At 42.6% G+C, this 26,392-nt stretch overlaps 1 protein-coding gene across 1 annotated transcript in view; it reads right to left on the bottom strand.

The window, feature by feature from the left end:
- Positions 1 to 292: 292 nt before the first annotated feature.
- Positions 293 to 26,392, bottom strand: part of LOC141003547 (protein phosphatase 3 catalytic subunit alpha) — a 65,384-nt gene continuing 39,284 nt past the window's right edge. Inside the window, exons 4-13 of the mRNA XM_073474914.1 lie at positions 26,256 to 26,367; positions 25,643 to 25,788; positions 24,767 to 24,906; positions 20,985 to 21,062; positions 20,092 to 20,186; positions 12,628 to 12,753; positions 11,857 to 11,928; positions 9,354 to 9,438; positions 8,540 to 8,637; positions 293 to 2,071 (exon numbers count right to left, since the gene is read on the bottom strand). Of these exons, the coding sequence (XP_073331015.1) occupies positions 1,869 to 2,071; positions 8,540 to 8,637; positions 9,354 to 9,438; positions 11,857 to 11,928; positions 12,628 to 12,753; positions 20,092 to 20,186; positions 20,985 to 21,062; positions 24,767 to 24,906; positions 25,643 to 25,788; positions 26,256 to 26,367 (1,155 nt within the window). The 3' untranslated portion in view covers positions 293 to 1,868. The remainder of the gene's footprint in view (positions 2,072 to 8,539; positions 8,638 to 9,353; positions 9,439 to 11,856; positions 11,929 to 12,627; positions 12,754 to 20,091; positions 20,187 to 20,984; positions 21,063 to 24,766; positions 24,907 to 25,642; positions 25,789 to 26,255; positions 26,368 to 26,392) is intronic.

Genomic DNA, 26,392 nt, shown 5'->3' on the forward strand with positions numbered 1-26,392 from the left:
CTCTTGAACTCCGAGGTGTGAATGAAATATCGTGTTTCTGTTGTTAATGTCTTTGTTTTCAATTACGGGAGAGTTTCCTGTTCCTCTTGCTGGAAAGCACCAACCATCACGTAGCTCTCTAACACATCTTTTTTCAATTGTGATGCAAAAAACAAAAAATGCCCAAAGGACCGTGTGTATTGTGTATTTGGTTTTTTTATTCTACATGACGGATATTCATTGGCGGAGCGCTGCAGGACTGTCTGCGAGAGTCACGCACACACAAACACACATTCAGGAGAGGCGAGTTCAGTTCAAGTTGAAATTCATGCACATTTTTATTGAACAGTTATATAAAATACTTTTCATAGTTGCAAGTGCATGCCTCATCTGCCAACAGTTTTGAAGTTAAATTACAAAAAGCAAGGCTTCATGTCGTGTAGTGAATTACTTGGGCACTTAAGCAGTTCTTAAAAAAGATCGAAGTATTTTTTTTTTCCGTTTCATCTTAAAGTATTGAGCAGTATCAAACCTGTAACTGATATACAAAGCAGAGTTCCAAATAATAATAGTAATAATAATCAAATTACACTTTCTGTGGCACATTTACAAAACAGAACAAAACCGATTTTACCTGTTATATGACACAAACAGCTAATCATGCATTTTTGAGTTACACATGTAACCACACACCTCACAAGAATTGTCAAACATGCTTAATTGGACTGTGTGCACTTACAAGCGCAGGTTAAAAATATGATTTCTCATCCATCTTAGATAATTAAATGCTTCAATTACAAAAGAAGTTGAAGGCATAGAGCATCATGGTGTTAATTGAAAGTATGCAGGTATATCCAGTATATGTTCACTAAAGCGCAATATATTTCAAAACAGGCCTCCACAGCCAAGGTATTCAGATTTTCTATTTCCTTTGTTTGATTTTTATAAAACATGCATAGGCAGACACTTTATGTTTATTGTATTCTTTTTTTTTTTACACAATATAGGTTCTCTATTTTTAACTTTGTTCGCAATACTTAAAAAGAGAAAAATTAACACTCAATTCCAGCAAGCCACGATAAATCTAACCCCCCTTCCCTTTCCAAAAAGAGACAAAAAATAAACATATTTGCAAATGATAGATAGGTAAATGTAAATTCCAGTTATGAAACTCAAGAAAATAGGTATTCATTACCGAGTTATTTAGCCATTATACAGAAAAATCAGGTCAAAGCACACACCAAAAGAACCTGAGGTAAGCATAATATGTACAAAACCATAAAACGTTCCATTATTTGGCATTTCGACAACATTGCAACATTCTTTTTAAGACTGCCTAATTAATTTCAGAGCTATTTTATAAGAGTAGCAAAAAAAAGTTATCAATAAATAGTCCTTATTTAGTTTGTACACCCTTATATGTTAAAAACATTATCTCATGTTCTGTCCTTTTTAGTGCTGTATTTTTGTAAACGTACAATAGTTAGTAAGAAGTTACACGACTTTCCGTTTCGGTGTAAATGAGCAAGGGTCTTTCAAGGAAAAAAGAAAATAAATCACCTTTAAGATCTCTATCCTTCTCTCTCTCTCTCTCTCTGACATACTGCGCTGTGGTGGGGAGTCAAGCACTATAAAGGCCTGACTGCTCAGAAATGTGAACCGGTAATAACTTAGCAGATTTGACTATGAACTAATATTTTGAAGGCATATCCAAAGACTAGCAAGTGAGATGTCCCCCCAGTGTGAGCCATAGATGCCTCCCCACTCCACTCTCTTAACACTCCCCCCCTCCACTCCTTCACCCTTTGCCCCGTTTCTGTGGTGGCGGGCCGTGATGAGGCTGGGGGCGGGGCAGCCCCGTTGGCCAAGGTGGCGCCTGCTGTCGGCCTTCACTGGATGTTGCTGCCGCTGCTGGTGCTTCCCTTGGCGTCCGTGCCGTTGGTCTCCGAGGACAGGGCCTTGTTGAGGGAGTTGAGGCTGGCGTCCGAGGGCAAGGCGTCTCGCCGCGGCGGCATCCTCTCGTTGATGCGATCCAGACCCTTCGCCTCCTCGAAGCTGGTGATCTTGTGCTGGGGCGAGAAGCCTTTGATGGCTGTTGAGATGCAAGAAAAAGGAAAAGAAAATGGAGAAATTAGGAGAGATTTTAGAGGGGAGAGATTCAATGATTAATAGAATGGGGTCACACTTGCTCACATTCACCCACACATCAACAGATTTGGTGTATCTTTGGTTTGGTCTGGATTTATGTGATTGTTGTTACAAAAAAAACAACATACAGACAGCATCCGAGGAGCTGCTGGCTAGTTCATCCATGAAAATGATTAACTGAAGGGCTAGTTAACATTAATGATAACTGCATGATGTTGATCCTCAAAGTCTTTAAAGAAATAGTGTGACATTTTGGAAAAATAAACTTATTCTCTTTTACACAGAGTGAGATGAGAAGGTCATAAATATTGGAAAAGGGTAGGCAGCTGCTGGCACCTCTGAAGCTCACTAATACCTGTCTCACACTGGGCAAAAACCCAACCACACACCTGCTAACATCTGGCTTTGTCTTAAACAGGAAAGGGTACATTCATTTGTGAAAAATTACGGGACGGTATGACGTTTATTCGTTAATAAAGGTGGCATTTTTTACAGTGTTCAGTTAAAAAAGTAATCACTGTAACATTCTCACTGGCCTCTGTGCTGCCTTCTACTCTTCCCTGTTTTCCGGTGTGTTGTTGACATTGAACGTAACACACCGGGAAAACAAAACAAAACAAAAAAACACACTGAAAGGTAAACTGAGTATTTTTATTAAGTCAATTGTTTATTTTTAGCAGGTTTTACTTGCGTAAAAACACCAAGTGCAATTGCTAATTTTGGTATAAAATGGTACAAATAATACTTTAACTCATTACTTTAAATTAAGTTTGTTTAGTTTGTACAAAGACCAACATTTTATAAATAAAATGTGTGATATTTTGTGGATTATTAAGTTATTTTAACACTTTCCTGGATATTAGCTAAGCTAAGCTAGCCAGCTGCTGACTATAGTGTCACGCTTAGCAATCAAACCTATAAGACTGGTGTCGACCTTCTCTTCTTACTCTACGCGAGGAAGCGAATGAGCATAATTACCAAAATGTCGACTGATTTCTTCAACTGAACATCTGAACTGTAAGTATTGTGCAACACAGTTCTGCACTGTTGACACGTTGAACTGACTTTGTTTAAATATGTTTTTAAAAAAGCGACAGCATTTAACGTACAGCATATTAACATGTTGATCATTTTGAATGTTCAGCGGTTCAATAACAGAAGAACAATAAATATAAAAAGGATATAACTCATTTTTTATGAAATGACAACACATTAAAACACCATTTATCAGAGGTTTCAAAATCATAGAACTGCACAGACAAAAGGATTCAATGATCCTTCTAAATCTATATACAGGGTACTCCTGGCATCAGGGTCGACAGGTTTTCACTGTGCCATGCTTTCACAAGTATCTGTGAAGACGACTTCTACAATACTGGACCATCTAATGGCCATCTTGGAAATCTTAAAACATTGTGTGCACTCTGTATGATTAATAATAAAAAGGGATATCTTGACTCAGGCACATTTCAGAACACCTGAGGACCCCAAACATCCAGATCACCCCATCACGTCACAGATTAAAGAAAACGACAAAAGGGGAAGAAGGAGAATGATCAAAGAGACAAAAAAGAACAAGGGGAGGAAAGAAAGAAAAAAACACTGGAGTGGAGCCCACTGAGACATTCACTTCCACAAAATAGAAACCACGTCGAGACTGAGCTCACGTACAAAGACACTACAGAGGTACTTGGGGTGCTAACGACTTGTTTAGTCTGCTTGGAGCATGCAGCAATTAAAAGGGGTCACTGGAGGTTATGAGGGGTGGAGGTCACAATAGGGTGTAGACTGCAGTTAAATACAAACAAGATCAAATTCAATTCAACTGAATAATGGATTTAGAAGAAAAAGTAACATCTTGGTTCATTAAAACGCCACTGAAATGAATAAAATCAGGCTGATTTGACGCAATGGCATCACGTTTGTAGACTCAATGCTGTTTTATTCAGATCAATGGGACATTTATTGCATTACCGTTCCAATATTCAGCTTGATCGAGTTTCATTTCAGCCCATTTTTTTAACATCTTGTTACTTCCACCTTTCATAAAAGTCTTAGTGGTGATAAATACTATGATTGCAAAGAAGATGACCCTTTAACTAGAATGAGTGGGGGGTGGGGGGGGGGGAGGGCGGGGTATATCATTTTATAGGACAATTTGGGGAGCGTGGAGAGGGGCGTGATGGGTAGCGTAGTTGTGTTGCTGCATAGCACAGGTCAGACACAGGTTATTAGCAGCTCACAGGAAAGAACACGAACACAGCAGGGCCACAGAGGATCCACATGGAGAGAGAAGCAGAGAAGTGTCTCCACACTACAATGGACTGTCCTCTATGGGGCTAAAGAGGAAATACTGGACAAATCCAACGTAAATAGCAGCCGGCAAACTACTATTTAGCTCGCAGTTGAGGTTGTTCTTGCGCCAAAGGCGATGTCAATAAAACATATGTTTTTTTTTTGTTTTTTTTTTATAAAGGGAGAATCCAATTTGGATTTTAAAGCCTCCTGTGGAGCGTTTGTCTCTGCTAATTCAGAGTCAGCTCTAAAGAAAACTATTATTATTATATTAATACAACAGCAACAACAATGCACAACTGCTTCAGTTGTTTCAAAGGGGAAATACCATCATGAGATTTCATAGCAAGACTTCACTGTATTGTGTGAGGGCAGAGCATAGACTATCCCATCCCTCTAAACCGAGCGTGTAGCCTACCACACTATTGAATACTGTCTGCTGTATCCTACAGGACATTACGGTTGTAGACGAGATCTACCAATCACTGCATAACGTCTACATACAGCAGCCTCGACTGGATGTTTGACGCTAACGACAATCATATTTATGAATTTAAAGATGCCCTCCTGTCCACTTCTTCATGTATGCCATTCTAGTTCGATATTTATTTAACACATTTCCGAGGGGGAACTTTAAAAAAAGTCTGACAAGTAGTTTCTTAATTGCCTCGAACATATTTAGGCATTTCTGTAACACGTATTTGATACTTATTGGCCGACACAAACGTATCTACCATAAGCTAATGCCAGCCAGTAATATGGGTCAGGCCAACTTAGCCGTCTAGCTCTACAGAATACATTATGTTGTTCCAGCCGGCGTCTCCGGTATCTGGTAGAGCTCAGTACAGCTGCCAGATGACCTGACGATGGCCATATATTTACACCTCCCACATTACGTGAGTGTAAATGTGCATTTCCTCAAGTGCAATCTCAATCCTAACCCTCGATAGCCTGATAAATTTGAAAGTGATATCGCATCTTGTCTGTAATATAGATAGATATAGAGTTTTTCTAGGAAGTGCTTGTATAGTTTCTTTCGTTAGCTCTGAATAACTTGAGGACTTCCATGAAAAAAAAAAAAAAAACACGCATTATTTGCTTTGCACTCACTCAAAATCACAGTTTGAGCTCTGTGATTTTGAAATCTGTGCTGTGAAATCCATTCCCCTTTAAAACACATGTGACCACAGGATTTCCTAATGACTTACTTCATTTTTTTTTTTTTTTTTGCTCTGTTAATACTATGCCACATTTTGTTAGCCCAAACACCCAACACACTCTATTCAAGCACCAGCGAGATGGATGAAAACCCAGCGGAGCCCCCTGTCTATTGCCATGAAAAGCAACAGAAGAGGGCAGCCAGACCCATTTACCTTCGTCAGCCTCAATAGCTTCAATAGTAGCTGAAGAGAAGAAGAGGGGGGTTGCAAAACGAATGAGAGAAGTGAGCAGAGGAGTTCATTTTGTCCCAGGAACAAGTCAATGAGCAGCAAAGACAGCCAATGCCGACAGCAAAGGTTAACATCATCTCCACATTTTATGACAAAGGACACATGGATGTTAGCAAAGAGGGGGAGAGGAGCAGGAGAGGGATGAGCCTTAGCTTTTTTGATGAGTTCCAGATCTGTAAAAAGGGAAGGTGACACATGTTTGTGGCAGCGAACGACCTCACGGTGAGGCATTGCATCTTTGAGATTACTTTGAAAAAAGTCTGACAAAGGAATCGATGTAGTGACAGAAAAAAAATGACACTGCAGGGGGCGGACACTGACAGCAGGTACAACACGGTAAAGCTGGAAACATATTAGTTCTTTACTGTCAGAGCGTACATGGAGGAAGGAGAGTTTAAAGAGGACAAATGGAGAACAGATAAAGGTTCGAGTGCATGTGTGATTGTGAGTTTTATGGTTTAATCGAAGCGCCGCAGACACATGGAGCAGCGGTACTGTTGTGTTGTGTGCGACATGAAGCAGCATCTGGAACTGCAGGATTAGCAGCTTTTGATATGAAATATCAAAAGTGCTGGCTTACTTTTGTGAAGTGCGAGAGGGGAGGAAAACCTTTGGTGTATTAAAACCACTTACCAATGTTTTTACAGTCATCCTTGAGATCATAAATTAACATACAACGGTGTCAAAATTAGCCTTAGACAAAAGACAGGGATGGTGACGGCAAAGTAACATGTACACAGTCGTGAAGTAGCGAAGACTACAGCACAGTACTGTTATGAGGATGAGGAAAACGTTACAAAAAGGTAACAAACTGTAAACAGAATGGTTAATGGAGTCAACATTACAGTAGAAGCACACTGGCGTCTGCCCAAAGGAGGGGAGCAATGTGATTCTACCAAATGTTGCAACAGGAATCTCTGAACATCGCTCTGCCTTCACTGGTCTTCTCTTTAGTGTCAGCTGCTTCAAAACAAACTTTCTTATTCACGTATGTTCATCCATTGCTCAGAATACACAAAATACAAAAAATATACTTATTGTTGGGCTAAAAGCTTGTCTCTCCTACTCATTTTCATTAAATATGCTCCATTCTATGAATTCAGAGTGCTCTGATTATTACTTAAGCACCCCTGAATCTAAAAAGGATGTAAACAATCTTCTGTCGTTTCAGCCTAAACTGCTACAACTAAGAGCTTCTAGCGGCTAATGTTAGCAAACGTTAGGTTGCGATGGCTACATGTTAGGGATCGACCAATTATATGGCCTAGCCAGTTATCAGATCCAAGATTCAGCATTTTTGAGATTATCGGAATCTGTGTTGTTTTCTTTTTGTTGCTAATAATGTAAATTAATTTAAAAATGTGCTGCTTTAGCTCTGATGCAGCCGCCTCTCTCTGTCTGTAGTCTCACATGTCCCGCCTCCCGCCTGCACTTAGTGTCAAAATCTAGAATAACCAGTGATGGAAAGTAACTAACATTTTCACTTTTTACTGCAAATCTATACCAGTTCCACAAACTGGATATCTGTCTCCATGACTGCTAATAATCTGTATCGTATCGGTCAATCCCTACTTCATTCAGGCATTATTTATTTAGACAGTTCATGCCTCTTTATGACACAGTGTAACATGCTCATATTCTGTCACTATTCTAATGTGAAAACTACAGTTTTATTAAAGTGCTAGCTGATGTTTTGCGAGAACCTGTGAGAGGAGAGCGAAGTCGTCTAGATTTCTGCGTTATTTTTGTGAATGAAAAGGCAGACAGCAGCTGTCCCCCTTTCATTCACAGTTGTCAATTCCAATTCATCCTCTGAATCGCAGAGAGACCCGTCTCTATCCTGACGGAGCACTGCTGAGATCCACGACTAAGCACTCAAATGGACAATAAAGTGACCATTTATGTCAGGAGTTAATTTGAAGTGTTTGCGAAGGCTTTTTTCCAGAGAGCCTTTACTTCCTCGCTGCAGCAGCTTGTCAGACTCATTTAGGGAGTGTTTGGAATTCAACATAAAAGGGTGGACTGAACTCTAAACTGGTCTCACAAAAAAAGAAACGAAAAAAAAAAAGAAAAGAAAGGAATAACACAACAGAATACTTGCACAACCGATTATACCTGCAGTTTCTAGGGAGAAAGGAGAAAGAAAAAGATACAGGTAATATTTGAGATAAAAACCAGTGGAATACAGAAAGAGACGGGGACGGGAAGACAGGGTATTAATGCGAGACATCAGCTGTGAGACACATTAGAGAAGACAAAAGGGACAAAGAAAATCTGCTGAATTCATCTGGCATTGTTTGGGAAGAGGGGAAATATAACTTAATATTTTACAGTAACTTATCCAGGAATAATATACTACATTGAACTACATTTAAAATGAAGGGAAAGCTACATAAAGCTGCTGTTAGTCTCACTGCTTAGTCGTAATTAAACAAACAGGCAGTATGGAAAGTATACCGACTAAAGCTGCCAGAAACACTGAACTACACTTACAGAATTACTTTGAGGCAGCAAAAAACGGAAGGAGTCTGTGTATACAGTATCCCCTAAACACTGAGCTAGCACTTTATTCAGGGTATTGCTGTGTAAGGGGAATTTCTTTGTGTGTGAGGATCCGTTCTGGGGGCCAAAGCTGGGGGTCTCGGGGTACTTGGTGACAGTCTTACCATTCTGCAGCTTTTCTTTGCCACCGGACAGCACTCCGCTTGGTAGCATGCCTGTTGGAGTCAGTCCCTTCAGCGTCAGCACGCTCTCACTCTCCTCTCTGAAATGTCAACACAGAAATATACATATTATTTACTAGGATTTACTTCCTTGAAGCTTATGTTAATGTGAAACAATTAGACAGTTTAATACCTACTATATGACAAAAGCTTAATATTGAAGTTTTTTAGCCACTTGGGGGCAGCGCAACAAGATAAAAACACAATATTGACATGTTCTCACCCTAAAAAGCTAATACAGTGAGTTTGTTAGCAAACAGTTGCTTATTTGCACGTCCAGCAGGCCAGTTGCAACATTAGCATTCAGTGTTGCGTTTCTGGCCACCTGGAAGAACGTTAAGTCCAGTATTTACCCTTCTTTTAGCTCTGTTTTGGTCTCCACCAACACCTGAAGGAAATATCTGGCTTTGTTACACTATGTTCATGAGCTAGTTAGCAAATTTAGCAACTTACTGAGATAAAGATCAGATTTATTTATATTTTTTTAACTGAAAACAGTTGGCCACTGAGTTAATGAGAGTAAAAACAGTAAAGCTGTGGGCTGAAAAACCAAAACAATTAGCTAAAAGACGCTAAACCATCTGTAGAGCTGGAGGGAACCGCAGAGTTGGGTGATCATCTTCCTTGCAGTCATTTGACTTATTGTTCATACATAAATATTGAGTAGTGCAGCTTTAAATATTCAATTCCAGCTCTTGCAATGGAGAACTGTAGGTAACAGGACAACGGTAGACTTTTTTTCTTCATGTTTTCATACCTGAGCACAGAGAATACCCTGGCCATCTTGCCAATGGCGCGGATCTTGTTGCGGATGACCTCCTTGCGGGCAGAAGCTGTAGCACCTGGAGAGGTCAGAGGTCAGACACAATCATACAAACTGTGACTCATGCATACCAAACCGTATCCTGTGGAAGTCTCATCTAGACTGCATTGTCTGTGCTCTGTGTTGTTTGTCTCAAACTCTAAATGCCTTTATCCTTAAAGTCTCATAAAACTGAGTAAATGTAAACGAATGGTCGTTCAGACTATTAGTTTTTATCCAGAAGTGCATCAGACGAACACAATGCAAACATATGTGGTTATTGAAGCCCAAAGTTCAGATTATATGGAACGGTTTAAATCCCTTCACACATCACAACAACTGAGTGACTCTCAGCATCCAGTGCATTCATGCTGCCTCTCCATATTGTACGACTAAGTCCCTTTACCTTCCATCATCATCATCATCATCTGTAGACGGCCTGATCCTTGTCCAAACATGTCTTTTCAGCACGTTCGATGAGCACACGCTATATGAATTTTCCTGTTTTGGTTGCAGATTTTTTCCTGGACTGGAAAACTAAACTTTGTTTAAGGGGACCGCTTTGTATGATAACAGTTTCAAGGCCACCAGGGAGCCACTGTGGAAAAAATGCATGAGTATGAAGGATGGAAATGGAGCTGATGCGTGGTGAAAGGCCGGGTAAAGGAAAGAGCTGACAGCCTGACGTCTGGTTTAAGACTCTTCCCCTCATCCTCGGCTGAATACACTACTACCACTTTAAGATACGTGTCTTCACAGTATTAATTCCCTGTAATAAACCTGCTTATTTTAATGTGTGCAGCAAACACATCGGTTGGCTAATGAGAACGACCTTTAAATATTTCTTCATGTTTCAGATTTGGCCTTAGCTGAAGCAGGAGCATGTAAGTGTCGCATTACTGACACGTCTGTGTGGGAAACAATTAAAATGAGATCATTAGGAAGACTCACTGGTCGTGTTAGAAAGTGCATTAAACAGACGTTAGTTGACAGACTTACAAAGAGCAAGCACTGGCCAAAAGTCTATCTACCTCTGCACACACCGTTATGGCTAATGTTTGTACCTTTTTTGGGGGGATATATTAGCTGTCCTTCTCATGAAACACCCCCAGAAGAGAAGACAAGAAAAAGGACAGAGAGATCAGTGGATGGCTGTAGAATGAAAAGAGGAGGCGGCAGAGAGGGGGCTGACGGCGAAATAAGAGGCAAGAAAGCACAACAAGTAAAGAGAAAAAGCGATGCCTTGAACACAAAACTCTGGAAAACATAGAAAAGAGAAATCAGATGAGGTCAACCAAGGCAGTGCCAACATCACAGCATGAGATAGAGAGAAAAGAAAGAGGGAGAGTGCAAAAGAAACGTGAGAAAGTGGTGAGGTCTGAAATATCAAAACAATGGCAATTGGAGATAAAGAGCAAGGGCAACAAGAGGATTATCAGAGATTATAAGAAGGGCACAGAAAAGGAAATCATGAGTGAGAAAGACCAAACAAAAGAACAATCCAGATGTCAACATAGTGGAAATCAACAAAATATATGAGATGCAAAACCGAAAAAGAAATGAGCTTGAGTTGAAGGGAAAGTGAGGGAATGTGAAAATAAAGTGCGACTGAGAGAGCTGAGTGAATGAGTAGGTGGAAAATGATGTGATGTTAAAGGACGGCTAATTATTTGAGGGACTGTAAACTAAAACTGTAATGTACTGCCTATTTATATTCCCTGATTACTCATGAACCAATTATCTGAACTTAATGCCAATCAACTGAAGGCACAAGCAGCATTTATACGTTTTTAAAAAGTTTCAACAATGGCTGAAATATTGCAAAATCTCCAGCTATGGGTGCCTGTTACAGAGCCGAACTATGCATCAGTAAACACGAGGAGGAGGAAGAGAAGGAGGGAAGGACTGGTGAGATCATTTCCTGTTTGGCAGTAAGAGGTGGGGCACGCTGAGGGGAAACCAGTCATCTCATTGTAGATAAACTCTGATCTGGGATCAAACGGATGACTCCCAACTTGCCACTATTATATGACGATGACAAGCATGACTACAGTGTGATGAACTGATGTTTAAAATGAAGAGGAAGTGCACTACAGTGGCCTCAAATCTTGATGTATCTCGACTCTTTCAGGCTTTATGAGGACCCACTGATGCCATGGGTGTCGATTTTCAGGCTGCTGAAGCTTATGAGTCATGATTTAGCTCAACATGTGCCAACAGCCTCTGGATTGTCTCACTGCTGATGAATACGCTAAAGAATGTTCTTTAAATGAAATATATTTAAACTTAATCTCCTGAACAATAGGGCAGAGCGCTAAAAACTCGAGGAAAGTGCATGTTTGAGATTTTTGAAAGAGTGTGTGTCTGCTGTTCCTATTAGCAGAGGACTCCCTCTAGTGGAGATCAGGTAAAACTCCAGTGACAACTGTTGTTGCTGCCTTCCGTCTGCCGAGCTTACCGTCCAGCTCCTCGTCAGTCGTCAACTCATCATTGGAGCAGATGCTCAGTACGTTCACTAGCATCTCAGTCACTGTAAAGAAATAAGACAAAAACATATTACAAGATGGCATTTGTTCCTCAACACCATGAGTGATGTCCCTGTACATGTATTCAACCTGGTAAGTGCGTCTGGAGAAGGCTCCCAGCCATAAAAAAGTCAGGCGGCGCTAGTTAGACGGACGCAGATTCACCCGAGTGACCCCTCCGTGCACACGCCCAGAGAGCAGCCTACATCAGTGACCTTGCAGCATTGCGAGGAATGGCCCTGTGAGGAAGGGTCACACCCAAAATGGGCTTCCTGGAGTGTGTGCGTCAGTGGTAGTTATGTGTGATTAATTGACACGGATGTGTCACAGGTACGACGGCGGGGTGCTGTCGACTCAACAAAACCGAACGCCTGACACAAACTTCAAGGCAGTGAGAGAATTCAAACCTCAGCAGCAGAAAGACCCTTTTAACGAACATGTCAAAGCAATTTAATAACTTTAAATGTAAGCAGGTTTCTGGCTCATAAGTCATGTGTAATAAGTGTTGTATTTATGAGCTCTAATTGACTACACTGCAGTGAGAGCTACATTTCTTGAGGCTGGGACATTTTCATTACCGACTCAGGGGACTGAATGTTCATTACAAGTCACTGGTGCATTGCAACATTTGGTAAAACTGCTTGTACTCAGTGTTCCCCTTTCATCAAAAGCACCATGGGTGCTTTTTGCGGAAGCGTGCTCACCTTTCTCCCCGACAAACGGCAGGGACCAGGTGAAAACGTCCATGAAGTTGGGCAGCCAGTAAGGGTGAGGCGAGCAGTTGAACTGTCGGATGTTCATCACGTTGTTCTCGTACTTCAGCACCGCCGCTGGGGAGGGGAAGAAACAGAACAAAGGATGGGTGGTTGTTAAAATATGACTTAATGTGTGAGAAATTCTGCTTTCTCTCCACCACAAGATCTTATTAAGGTCCAGATCCATTAGCCACCGCACCCTCTTCCCAACCATCACTTAGAAATACTGTGTGGCCTCAGCAGCTGGTACATATCCTTTGTTGGTCTACCCTGTTATCAGCCCAGAGAGAGTTACCCACAATGTACTCAGCCTGTAATAGTACCAAGAAAAAGGGATGGCTGTGGGAGAATATCACCCTCTGAGGAGCCAACAGGATGCACATCAAATGGAAATATCCCAGAATGGTTCGAGGGGATTGCTTCGGAAATAAAATTCTCCATTAGAAGAAAGATATTCTTTACCTGTAATAACTTTTAATAACTTTAATTAATCTGGCACTTTGTTTCTTTAGCTGCTTTATTAAGCCATTCCCCTGATGGGCTGATGCATTTCTTCCTTCAGTATTAAATAGAGCAAGGCCATCTTAATAAACACTTGAAGTTTTTATGTGAAAAGTTCTTGGGTGTTTTTGTTTTTTTTACCTTTCCTGGTTAATGATTCATGAGCTGCAGTTGCTGTGCAGACAGAGCTCCACTTGGCTAAAAAACCTATCGAGAAAAGTGTAAGGTGGCCAAAACGCTGTCAGCAACACCAGGACTGGACTGTAGCCTGGACGTAACTCAAAAATTTGTCAGACGCTGTCAGTCAACATCTGAATCAGTCAACAGCTGAATAAACGGATCCAGTACAAACCTACCTACACAAAGACATTTTAAGGTAATGTATTATCATCAGCATCTGTCAATCTCTCACGCCCACTGAAGGACTATTATAATAGCAGAAATGCAAAAGGAGATGCGTAAATTGAGGCTTGAAAACTGCACAAGCATTAAATTCAAGGCAACCAGGGGGTAAAAAAAAATAAATCAATCCCTGTTTCCCCCTTCTGGAACATTTCCTCTGCGTATTGATTACCGCCCCCACTAGGTGAAACATGTCCGTCATCACAGAAACACATGGCTCAGCATTTGGGCTCAACGAGGCGGAGCACTTTTCATTAATTAACCCGAGAGCCATCAATTTCTGGTGAGGAGGGAAGGAGAGTAGCAGCAGACAGGAAGCTAAGGTAATGATAGGCAATGCTATTAACGGCAATGAACTCTGTATGATGATCATTATCCAGGCAATTTGACATGGAACCATGAGGACGCAACCGCTTACTCATACTGACCTGATTTTGCCATCATTAAAGTGCTCCTTCTTATGCTGCTAAAATGCTTCTTCCCCAACCCTAACCCTTCCTAAACTCATTATAGTTCTTTATTTCCCTATTTCCACTTTCCTTGTGCATATAACATAGTCAAAAGAAAAGTGTTTATGTGGAAAAAGCGGCCTATTCAAAGTGCAAAATGCATAAAACTACATAAACTTGCACAGTTTCCAAGGTTATGGCTTTAAAAACTGCAATAAACTATATATTACTGGATCTGAAATCTTATTGGCTACATGATGCATCAATCATCCGGAGACTGGCGTGTAAGTGGCTCAGGAGAGAAAAGAAAGAAGAGAGAGTGGGTCACTCGTCTACACGATCACGCATTGGCTGTTTTAGGCTTTAGGGCCGGCTTAGGAGCTCATATCTGCTCAAATGAGCTGTCAATCAAACGGCTGCCATCTCAGGAGCTCCGGTGTGGAGGGATAATGGAGTCTACTGTGAAAATAAATTTTTGACGGATAAAAAAACATGAAAAAGCATCCATGATCGCAATTTTTAGCCATTTTGTCAGCTGGTTAGCTTAGCATAGAGACTGGAAACAGCTAGCTGGAAGAGACTTCCTGGAATCTCCTCTGGTCGCCCCGTCACCTCACATCGACTACAAAACTCCAGGAAATTCATGAATTAGTCTGGCACACAAAAACCCCTTTAAATTATTCAAGTGGATTTATTAATCATGTAGCAGTGGAGACTGTGGTGGGTGGGGTTCGGCCGGTGTTCACATTAAGGGTGTAGAAGGAGAAGCAGCAAAACAAATAAGCTGTGTGTTGTGTCAGTCATGGTACAGCACGTAAAGAAAAACTATTTAAAAAACAACCTCAACTCTCAGGGTGCAGTAATGTGCTGCGTTGAGTAGTATCAGTTTATTTTACGCGATGCCTTATCATAATCACATGGTCACTGTGTACTGCTGACATAGAAACCACCTTCCAAACACTGACCACAGCATGCCCCATGTGACCTCACCCATGATTAAGGCATAGTGTGAATGTAGGTGCTGAGGAAAACATGAGAGCTGCCAAACACAAAAATATCCACGCTGTATATAGAGGCCCTAGCTTCTCTCATACACCGGGGCAAGTCTGGTGGCCCAGATCTGGGGTAAGCGGACACCGTGGCTGGGTCACCATGGGGGACTTTCCTGCCTCGGCCTCTCTCGGGTCGGGAATAGCAAGTCATCAAACCTGGCATCCCAAGCAGCTATAACCTCGGTCGCAACAGAGTCGGGTCAGAAAACATCCTGCTAGGCTGGGGTTTGCCTCAGTGTGTGTGTGTGATCAATGAGGCATGGTATTGCATATAGTGCAGTAACTGTGCAATCAAAGTGGTCCCTTCAGTATTGCAAAGCATTACATCCCACCACCGTCACCTCCCTTATCCCAGGCTACACAAACCAACACATGCACACGCACCACACACACATCCTTCAACATAAACATTCAACAAAGAATCTCCTGCAGGGGAACATCCATATACTCTATAATTAATGTGGCATTATCATCATTACCAACAAAACGCCACTACACAGTCCAATAAGAAAAGCATTGTATTATCCTGACACAGTGCACTCAGACGGACGCCGTGGGTGTTTATGCGTGTGCGTCGGCGTGCATGAAAGCAGTCGCACGCGTGGGCAGGCGTTGCATAAACATCACATACTGCATAAACATGGTCGAGGCACTTGATTGAATGCAGCCACGGAGGCCCGGAGGGAAAAAGGCAGAGCGGGGGAGAAGGTCAGCTCCCCCGCCGTCGCTCCTTCAAATCGGATTCCCTTTAAAGGAACAGAGACGCCCGACAACCTCCCCCGTGCAAAACAAAACAAAACATGCTCTTCGCACTCCAGGTACAAAACAGGTCAAGGCCCGTTCTCTTTTCTTTGGACATTTCATTACACATGCAGATAAGGGTGACGGGAGCGGCACTCGGCTTCTCTGTAATCAGAGCACGCGTTACTACAAATGCACAATTATATGCAGAGTTATTTCTCTTCCAGCAGGAGGGCCACAGCTCTTGTGGCGACCAGCTGTGAGCTCTGCGTTCAACTTCCACTGCTCCGTTTAAAGCTGCATGACAGCCACTAGATGTCTCTGCTGCTCTGGTGCTGGTTAAACAGGGTACCTGAGGCCAAGCCTGCTGCCACGGTAACACAGATATTGCGAGGTGACGCCCCCCCCCCCCCCTCATCAATTATTCATAAGGGAGTGCCTTGAGTCGGTTTCCCCGGTAACGAGGACTGTTAAATCTGCTTTGAGATCAGGGGGAGATTCCCACCGTCCTGCCCTGACGCTTAATGCTGACTGCATAAGGCCTCTTGTATCAAGTTCCACTAGATTAGTATCCCATGCCGGTCCATTACACCCGGCGCTCTGCTTCCATTAGATGTCAGACGTGTGGATGGCAGCGACTGAATGCAAGTCCATGTGCAGCTGAACAATGCACGAACGGTTTCTCATTTATTTTCAGTCTATTCTCAACATTAATGTTCAGGCAGTGGTAGGGTGGGGATGAAATACCTGTTTTTCTTTTCAAGGTTCACTCGCTTGCCTTTTCTGGAGCTTTCAACTACATGCCACAGTCTTCTTCAGTGGATGGAGATGGTTTTTGATTTTTTGATATTCTAATGTTGTAAATAAATCTAACTCAAGGGTCCCTTACGTGCCTCTCATGGTCTTCCTCAGTGGATGGGGAGTGGATAAAAGGTCGACTGAGGAGCTTTCATTCGCATCTCATCGTCTTCCTATACTCCTATTTTTGGTTTGACAATAAAAATCTTAACTCATGGTCCGTTTACTTTCTCAGTGGAGGGAGGTGGTTTTTGATTACAGATGTTTGAATGTAGAAATAGACTTAAACTTAAGGTTATGGACCTTTTTCTGGGGCTTTCAACCACATGCCATGGTCTTCAGTGGACAGATCTTTTGCTAATTGGTCTCAGATACAACTCAATATGAGGTTTTCTTGGTTTTCGTTTGATTAGAAATGCAAGCACGTCTCTTATCAATCAGCAGAATCAGAGCTGATAATATATATAATAACATAATGAGGTTTAGATCCCAGTTTGCATGGAATAAGAAGATCCCTTCCTGCATAACATTATGTTCTTCATTTCTCTTTAAAAATGCAGCATGAAAAGTTTTGTCACTGAATCTTGTTTGCAGAAAACTGAAGGGAAGCCCAGTTATGACCGGAGTGATAACAGATGGGTGGGCATCTGCAGCCAGGGATACTCTTCTCGCTGGCACTCGTGACGAGGGGGGAAAAATGAATTCCCTGCTGGGCTGGCGTCATCGCCGCCCTAGCTTCCATCCTGCTATTTATTCCAGTGGCAGGGCCAGGAGCCAATCACGCCACTCCATTTCCTTTCTCTTCAAATCACCCATCTCTACCACTTACCAATCAGCACAGAGCCGCAGGCAGGAAATGGCGTAAAAGAGCGAACCACGTCTAGTTTGACCTGCGACTGAACCAAAAATGATGTCCCGATCCCCTTTTTTTCTTGGCAGCGGCACATTCCTACTTTTTTTTAAAAATGTAGTCAAGTTTCCACCACATCAGTCCGTTCCTGTTTCCACCTCATCATCAAAACACTAACACAAGAGAGGAAACGAGACGTTAATTTGGTTATATAAGGTTTAACAGGTGTGAGATGGATCCAACCCAACCAATCCTTCACTGTCTCGGGGGTGAAATAAGAGATTAGCGTCAACAGCGTTGGCAACAACACTGTCATTTTCGCTTTTATTCCATCCAAGCACCATAACCATTAGGATTCAGTCGCTGGCTTTCGAGACCAGTCAATAATGATGCAGCAGAAACACATTCCATTAATACAAAACCGCAAGCAATCTCCAAAGTGTATAACTGCCAGCTACACCCCTCCTCCTCCTCCTCTATCTCACTCTCTCCACTGCAGTCACTTCGGGACTCAAACAGCGAAAGCTCAAAGATTGAAAACTGCTAAATCACTGCTGCTGTGTTTTCATTTAACACAGCTCCGCAGCCACCTCGGGGACCTGCAGTGCAGGGGTCAGAGCTGTGATGGACAGCCCGGTCAGACCCTGACACTTGCTGCAATGCAAACAGTTTGACTTGAAAGAAAAAAAAAAAAAAAAAAATGGAGCGACGGGGGTGGCATCTTAAAAGCAGGACTTCATAGATATCACACCCCGAGTATCATTCATCCGCTGATTATCCTGACTCAGCTACAAGTTCAATTTACGTCTGGCGGAGGAGTTTTTCCGCCTCCTCCTCCTCCTCTCTGTGCTCTTCTCACCGCCAACCCCCCCCCCCCCCCCCACGTGGAGAGGTCTCATTGGTTAATCTGGCCAACTCCCAGCACTATATTGACGGGACCTGCTGATGCCTCCTCCCTCCTCCCCCCCTTTTTTAAGATTTATGTTCCCACTCGATTGGCCATCAATCACAGGACATGCTCAGTGGGCTCCGAGCTCCGGCAAGAAGCTAAGAGCAGACCAATTCATTACAGAGGCTTTGGTTCAACCGGTGAACCCCTCCCACATGACTGATTAGAAGAGCATCAACAGGACTGATAGGCCTGTGTTGGTTAGCTGTGCCTGTTCCATGGGATTGTGCAACTGTGGGGGGAAAATACATCAAGCCGAGTCGAGTAAACGACTGATAAAGTGAATTGGAAAACTAAGTAATTACATAACCACAACTTGTGAAGTTTTAAGAGCTTTAACATAAAACCTCTGGCAAGACTTTTAGCTTGAGGGATGTTTATTTGCTTGTGGAATTGATCTCTTTTTCTCCGCAATTATATTTGTGTTTTAAAGCCAGAGTTTTATCTCGCGATAGATTTAGCCGAGGAGTGAAAATGTGTCTCATTTTTCCGAGCAGACAGTGAGTGATAGGAGAAATTAAGAACATGCAGTCCTGCGTGGTAAGATGTAGCCGTGTGCCTAAATGAAGTCAGGTCTAAAAACAAACTAATCTTTTTCTTTCTGATAACCGCTCGTGCTCTGGGAGGCGTTTTATCGGCTGAAGGTCAGCCAGTTGGAGCTAAAGACCAGGTTGCACACCGAATCATTTTTGATCCTTTGGCTGTTTTCGTATGAGCTCGAGAGGTGCGAGTGAAAAACCAAAAAAAAAAGCGCCTGACATCACTTTTGTTTGTTTGTATTGTGTTGTGTTGACTGTGAGCCATAGGAAGATTAGTTGGCATGGAACAAATGGGATCCTAATAATAAAACAACAAACCAGACGGGCAAAGTGCCACGCCGTTTCTTGAATGTCCTTATTGTGCACGGAAAGGAGGCATGAAGGCAGCTCAGGGGGGGAAAAGTGTCAACAAACGGCAAAGCTAATCTCAGATCAGAGAGCACCTGCAAACAGGCCAAAAGAAAACAAAAAAAAAGAGCAGCCCTCGCTCCCTCCCCTGCGTAATGTACTGCAGCGTAAAACTCTGTTATGGCATTTCATCACGAGAGGAATTGCAAAACAGCGTGCACAAGGCACCGTCGCTCTTTCCTTCCCATTTCCATTTCCTGTGGTTTGCCCACCGCCACCCCCGTCCAAACATGCTCCCACAGCCAAGGCAAGATACTGTCTGTTCTCGGGAGGGGGGGGGAGGGAAAAGTGCTGACTCACAGCACAAAGGCAAGCCTATCTTGCTGCGTGGGCACCGTAGCACCGCATAGGGCACCGCCGGGTGCCAAGTCAACCGGCATCAGGCCATTTAATTTCACACCAGTTTTGTCCCTGAATTGACCCGGCCAAAATCAAGAGGCGCAGACGTTTCTGTTTCTCAACAAGTACAATTATTTTACATATAGAGGGTAGAATGGCTCTCCAACAGCTCCAAGACCGCTTTAAAACCTTATTAATATGAATATAAACTGTCTGAGAGGTGGAAATATAAAGTGCTAAAACATCCAGGTATCACTAATGAGGTTAATGAAGCGATCGTTATCCAGCGTGTACAATAATGGGCCTGAGCGAAGCCAATAACAACAACAATAATAATAATAATAATAATAATAATAATAACAACAACAACAATATGTCTTCTTACCTTTGTTGTTGTAGACATCTAGGTAGTTGGGTGCTGAGAAGATGGTGATAAGGGATGGGAAGCCAGTGGTCTGACTCTTTCTGTACATGCGGTATCTGTAAAAACGACCACAGGAGAGCATTAGTAAACATTTTAATCATTGGCGTTCGACCCTCGGGACACGATTAGCAGCGACAGTTTGTTTTCTGTATGGTTGTTTGTCTCATGAGCTGATGATCGGTAAGTCTGGGGGGCATCTCAGGAGAGTAAATCCCCGTGCTGCAGGCGAAATATGCCCTTAAATATAGAAGTCGCGACATTCAAACCCCAACTGCTCTGATCCCCCCCGGCAAAACTTCTGGGCTTGTGTTTGGCGGTTTGGATACTTGAGCTTTGAGGTAAACAAAAAGATGATTTATTTGCTGCGCCCAAACCAACTGCAAACAAAAACATCGATGGAGCTCAATAACATTATTGCATGTGCGGTCTAAAGGTGGCTAGGGGCTGCAACCTCATCCGAGACGTGGCGAGGTGTGTCCCCATGTGACCAAGCTGTGGGAGTGCAACAGTAAACAACTGTGTGCTGTGCATCCCACCGCCTTAACCTTGCTTAGAGGGAGATCAGCCTGACACATCCACCCACCTGCCCGCTTTACAAACTAAACTTTTCAAAGAGGCTTTTGTTTGAAATCCAGGATGCTCTCTTCCTGATGAATAACAGACAAGCTGGCTAGTCGTTAGGCGCTGCATTCGTCTGAAAGCGGAGTAAACAACATACATTTTCCGCACATCAAACTTTTAAGCTGGGCCCAGAGCGCCGGGGGGAAAGCTTTTTTCATTTAATGCCCCCGGTCTGACTCACTCTGCCGTGTGACGGTGTGATGGGAGAAGACGAAAATGCCACAAACACTCACCCAGCATCCTGCGCTTCATGGGCCCGGATGATAGATAATAAGTTATTGTGTTGTAGAAAGTCACAGACTGCAGGGTAGCTGTTGAATAAAGAGACAAACATTTGGTTTACTCATACATCAAGAAAAAAACCCGGTAAGATCAAGAAGAAGGATCAATAGAAATAACTAAATAAGTCACGGGTCTTATTGATCGCTGCTCGGAGAAACAGTGGATATACAACATTGAGTTCAAGACCAACTGTGGCTCGTAAGGAGGTATATTGCTTTTAAAGGCTGCCTGTGAAATTAAAGCTTTCGTATCAATTTTAAAACCTTTTAATGTTTAAAACAAAAAGGTACGATGACTCATTATCTAAGTAATGACCCCGTATTGTGCTTTACTTTTTAAACAAGCCTTCACGCTGTAAGAGGAGTAGGTGTGATCCCTCTCAAAAAAAATGTCAAGCATGACACATGAGTCACAGCAGACCATTTCTTGAAGATGCCGAGGAGGGTAAAAGCAAAAAAGAAAAAAAAAACTACAGTAAGCTTTCAGCGTTTTCCACGCTGCAACCCTTCCTGCTCTGCACCAGGAATTTCCTCTGGCAAACGGCGTCTTCTGGAGGAAAAAAGCGTCTCAAAACGAGCCGCGTAACCAAAATACTTTTGAGCTTTTGCTTTCTCGAGGAACGTGATTTAAAAAAAACCCCACGTGGACGTCAGGATTTGTGAATCGTGGGCTGCTGTGTAATGAACAGATTGAGCGACGGGCCCACGATGAGTGAGTGACACCTTTGCATTGCATCTGAAACACTTAGTGAAGGTGGGAGGATTTTTTTCCAACAATAATAGGGGCTAAATTCAAGGTTTTTTGTTTTTTTTTGCAGTTTCATGTCTCGAATTTCTGGCTGATTAACATAAAAGTCACTTTGCAGCTTTTTTCCAGCATTAGAAATGACAGCGTGAGGCAGACGGAGGATAGATAGAAAGAAAGAGGGCATCTCCATGTCAAACTTTTTGTAATTACTTTGACGAGTGGAGAGAAAAAGCCCCTTTAAAAAGATGCACATACACTCCCGAAATACCAAACCTTTGTGGTTCAATTAAGATGTATCTTGTGCTACAATGTTTGGATTAAGTTCTGTAATCCGAGCTCAACGCCTTCGCAGAATCGGAGCAAAAACAATCAGCGACGCCCACGTCTGCAATCAAAACTATACATTCTGGATTCAAATCAAAACCATCAAGAGGTTTGTACATCTCTTAATGTAATAAAACTGTTATACAAGTAAAAATAACTTTAATTTGAGTGCCGTGTTTCGGTGCGCATGCCTATCAAAAACCAGACTTGGTGTTTTGAATTTAAATCGGGCTGAAAACCCACCGTGGGACGCTGAATCTGACACTTGAAAACACGTGCGTTCCCCGACAATCACAACAAACATCTGCGGGGAGGAACAGTCGCCGAGAGGGAATTTAAAACGCGATGAGTTTTGGGGGGAAGACATTAGGAAAAGATTTTTTTTTTTTATTTCTCATTTGCTTTTCCTGCATCAGATGCAGATAGACGCCATATGGGGCCATTTGGTAGACAAGATACATTTGGCCTAGTTTGTTTTTTGGCAGTATTTTTTGGAGTTTAGAGCGTCTCCCATCTGTCCAACAACAGGGCACACAGATGTTTATGAGCTCCTTGGACAACATGAAGAAATGACTTCATCGTGTGCAATCTGAATGGCGCTTTGCATGTTGAGCTTTTAAAGTAAAGCTTGTATTAACACAAATGGAAAAAAAAGATGCAAAGAGAAATCACTTTAGGCTGATTCATCCGAAGCAACCGTCTTCAAAAACACGTGCAAATTTCACGCCTGGGTTGCGTTTGTAAAAAGTGTTACGAGCGTGCCGACGGCGCTACGGGAAATTATTGGTTGCCGAAAGGCAGAAGCAACAAAGAAGCTGATGGTTTTCTGGGAGGGGTGCTGAGGAATGGCTCGCTCTCAGTCTGGCTTAGACTGTCTCATAAATCCTGAATGCCAGTGTGATGCCAATTAGCGACCGTCCCCTGGGCAGATGGAGCGGAGGACATTGATGAAAACAAGACCCCAGAGGAATTCTGACCAAACGGCAGAAGGTTAACTAGGATGCTGGTACAACACAAACATGTGACATTCAAATCATTTATGTGAGGTAAAAAAAAAAAAAGGCCACATACCAAACATTTCTGTTCGCTCGATAAAGTGACAACTTTAGTAGGAAAACATTCTTTGAACACTGGACAAGTGGTGGGTCTGGAGCCTCGTTATAGAAGTCTGAAATCCTGTCCTAGCTTAGTTTAGGATGGCACTTCAGAAAAATGTTTCCTAACAATGTTAGCGTGTTGAAGAAGCTAACACTGATGCTAGCCTGTTGGAGAGGCTAACACTGATGCTAGGCTGTTGAAGAAGCCAACACTGTTAACCTGTTGGAGAAGCTAACATTGATGTTAGCTTGCTGAAGAAGCTAAAGATTATGTTAATCTGTTCGAGGACCTAGAAGCTAACACTGGCATTAGCCTTAAATTTCCCAGACCATGTATTAATGTGTATATATCTTTTTGTCTCGTTTGCCGACATGATTAAAGCCTCCTACTTACTGAAGCTACAACTGAAAAAACATCTTTTCTTGTCCATTAGCTATAGCAAGCTAGCTAGTGAGTGACAAGTGAAGCCAGACAGCTCTCATTATGATACAGGCATGACAGGAGTGTCGATTGAAAAATCCAGTTTAATGATCTACCTAGGCCACAACCATGAGTGTGTAGTAGGAAGATTTTTCCTTTCTTTAAATGAGGCCGCAGCAGTATAATGGCTCACATACACTAACAAAAGATACGTTAAGACAATCGGGCAAAACATGCCCTTTAAAAATTCACAACAACAGTAGTGATGGGAGTTCACTTCTAACGCATTGGCCATTAAAACACTATTAAGTCAGTAGTTATGAAACACCTGTTATTAGAAGAGAAAGAAAAACAAAAGGAGAGAGTGAAAATGCATATCAGGAGCCCTTCGGTCATTTCTGACTACTTCTGCTGGCTCGCCTCGGGCACGCTGGGGCCAAGTAAGCATCGCTTAGGCAATAATGAGCGGAGGGAGCGCACTTAGAGACAGGCCTGTGCCTTGTGGTAATGTGCCAGTTCATTACATTTTGTGACAGCGTGAGCTGCCTGCTCCGAGCATTTCCTCTGTTTGTTCAGTTAGTCAGCTCAATTGAAGGTAATGTGGGTTACATAAATAGTGGCGACGGTCTGAGGAGGAGACTTTGGGACTACTCGAATGCACGCCATGTTTCTAACAACTGCCGGTCTCCTACTCACAAGTTGAGGCACCGCAGAGATGAGAAATGGAAATTTGGCAGGAGGGTTTCTTGATTTATTAACTCCCTGACAAGATGGTGGTTGTTTTTCTTTCCGTTTTTTTTTTTTTTTTGCAATAAAACATTTGTTTATGATTACTGACGTACTTCATACCTGTCTTTATGTTCGGATATTCTGGAAAACGTTTGCTATGTATTGAAATCATTTAAGCAATAAGGCTTCCACGGTTTGTTCAGCCAAAACTAAATCAGTGGACGGTTTATTTTTCCTAAAAAGCAGTCAAAACACCAAATCAGACTACGGGCTTTAATTAAATACAGGCACGGAGATCATGTTTCTAATTAGGTGGTCCAGCATAAAACATGATGTTAGCTTATTACACGAGAACACTGTGAAAAACGTCTTTAAAACATCACGCTGCTCTGATCGCAGGAGATCCAACACTCACCTGTAGAAGTAGGAACAGCCTCGCACTGTGTTGTGTGTGAAATGCTCTTGGCTCTTCTCGTTCCCGAAGTCCTCCAGAGGGTCGGACCACAGCAGGTCGCACATCGGTCCGTACGCGGGAGGCTCTTTGAATCTGTCTAGCTGTGGAAGAAAAAGCAGGATCTCTTGTCAGCCTCTTTTGAGCGTGCGTAGGGTTTTTTTTTAAGCACAGAAAACACTGATCGTGATTAAATCGCGACTCCGGCTAACGTGTTCGCTGGAGTGGCTTGTTATCCTGTTCGAGGCTGTGTGGATGGATGATGTGTGGAAGATGGCGCTCATCTTTTAGTTAGCTGTTTGGTGAAAGGTGTGAAAAAGCTCGTTCTTTAGGAGCAATGCACAGAAACGACTCTGAGATGACTCTGTCTCGAACTAAAGCTTGTGGATGACTGGATGGGTCGCATGATGGACACTTCAATAGAGCAAATTCTATTATGCATGCCCTCTGATTGCAGCCACAAAATCCATTTGGATTGATTGAATTAGTTTGAAAGCTGGATCCGACTCTTCAACATTTTTTTTTTTTTTTAATCAGAGCAAGGACCAGACCCGGCGCTCGCGGTCCCTCGTGTCCAGGGTCCTTAGCAGTATTTGAGACAAGATAGCGGAGAATTTGCTTCGTGCGTCGCGACCGAGGTTGTCATTTTCACAGCGCATCACGCTAAAACGAGCTTTTTTTTTTCTCCTCATTAACTTTGAATGAAAGCAGAAAATACGTGAAGCAGACAGGAAGCCGCTTTGTAGTTTTTAAAAGCCCCTCGCTGGAACACCTGCTGTGAAAAACACACACACACAAAAAGGAAATTATAGAGAAAATGGTCTCAAATCAGACACATACTTTCCTGATGTCGTCAAGATTTGTGATTTCTGGAGACAGTCCTCCGTGTACGCACAGGAACTGCTGGTTCATAAGTGCAGCCAGGGGAAGGCAGTCGAAGGCGTCCATACATGCGTCATACACCCTCTCTGAATACTTAATTCTACCTGTCATGGAGGAAGAAGGAGAAGCGCGCCAAGTCAAACAACACAGCTCTCATACATCGGGCCAGTGTGCTAGACTGGGACGGAAAAGGTTCTCAAAAGTGCCAAAAAACTTCCCGAACACATTTTAAAAACAGCACAATTTCACAGCGCTTTTGTGTTTTTTTCTGTTTCCCCCCCCCCCTCGCTCTGTTTGAGTCCAACAGAAATACTTCTGACATGTGTAAACATCAAAAAGGGCATGAAATCTGACTGAATCCCGTAGCAAAGGCCAGAGGGCACTTTTAAGTGAGCGTTTGAGGTCGATGGCTGAACTGGCCGCATAATAAACAGCTTTTTTTTTTTTTTTTTAGAAAAGAATAACTCAATTCTCCTTCGTCTCTGTACTGAGACCCACACAGCAGACTGCTAAGACTAATTTAGATCAAAAGGTAGGAAAAGAGGGAAAAAATGAAAGAGGCATTACTTACATTCCTGCTTAAATGTGAAATACTCTGTTAAATGTCTACATTCATGATTCCCACGCAGCAAAAACAGTGTTTTGGGGTAAAGGATCTTTAAGGCCCACAAGTACAGCACACACTGAAACAAAAAGAAGAACAGAACA

The sequence above is a fragment of the Pagrus major genome, chromosome 10, assembly GCF_040436345.1.
Source record: "Pagrus major chromosome 10, Pma_NU_1.0".
Classification (NCBI taxonomy): Eukaryota; Metazoa; Chordata; class Actinopteri; order Spariformes; family Sparidae; genus Pagrus; species Pagrus major.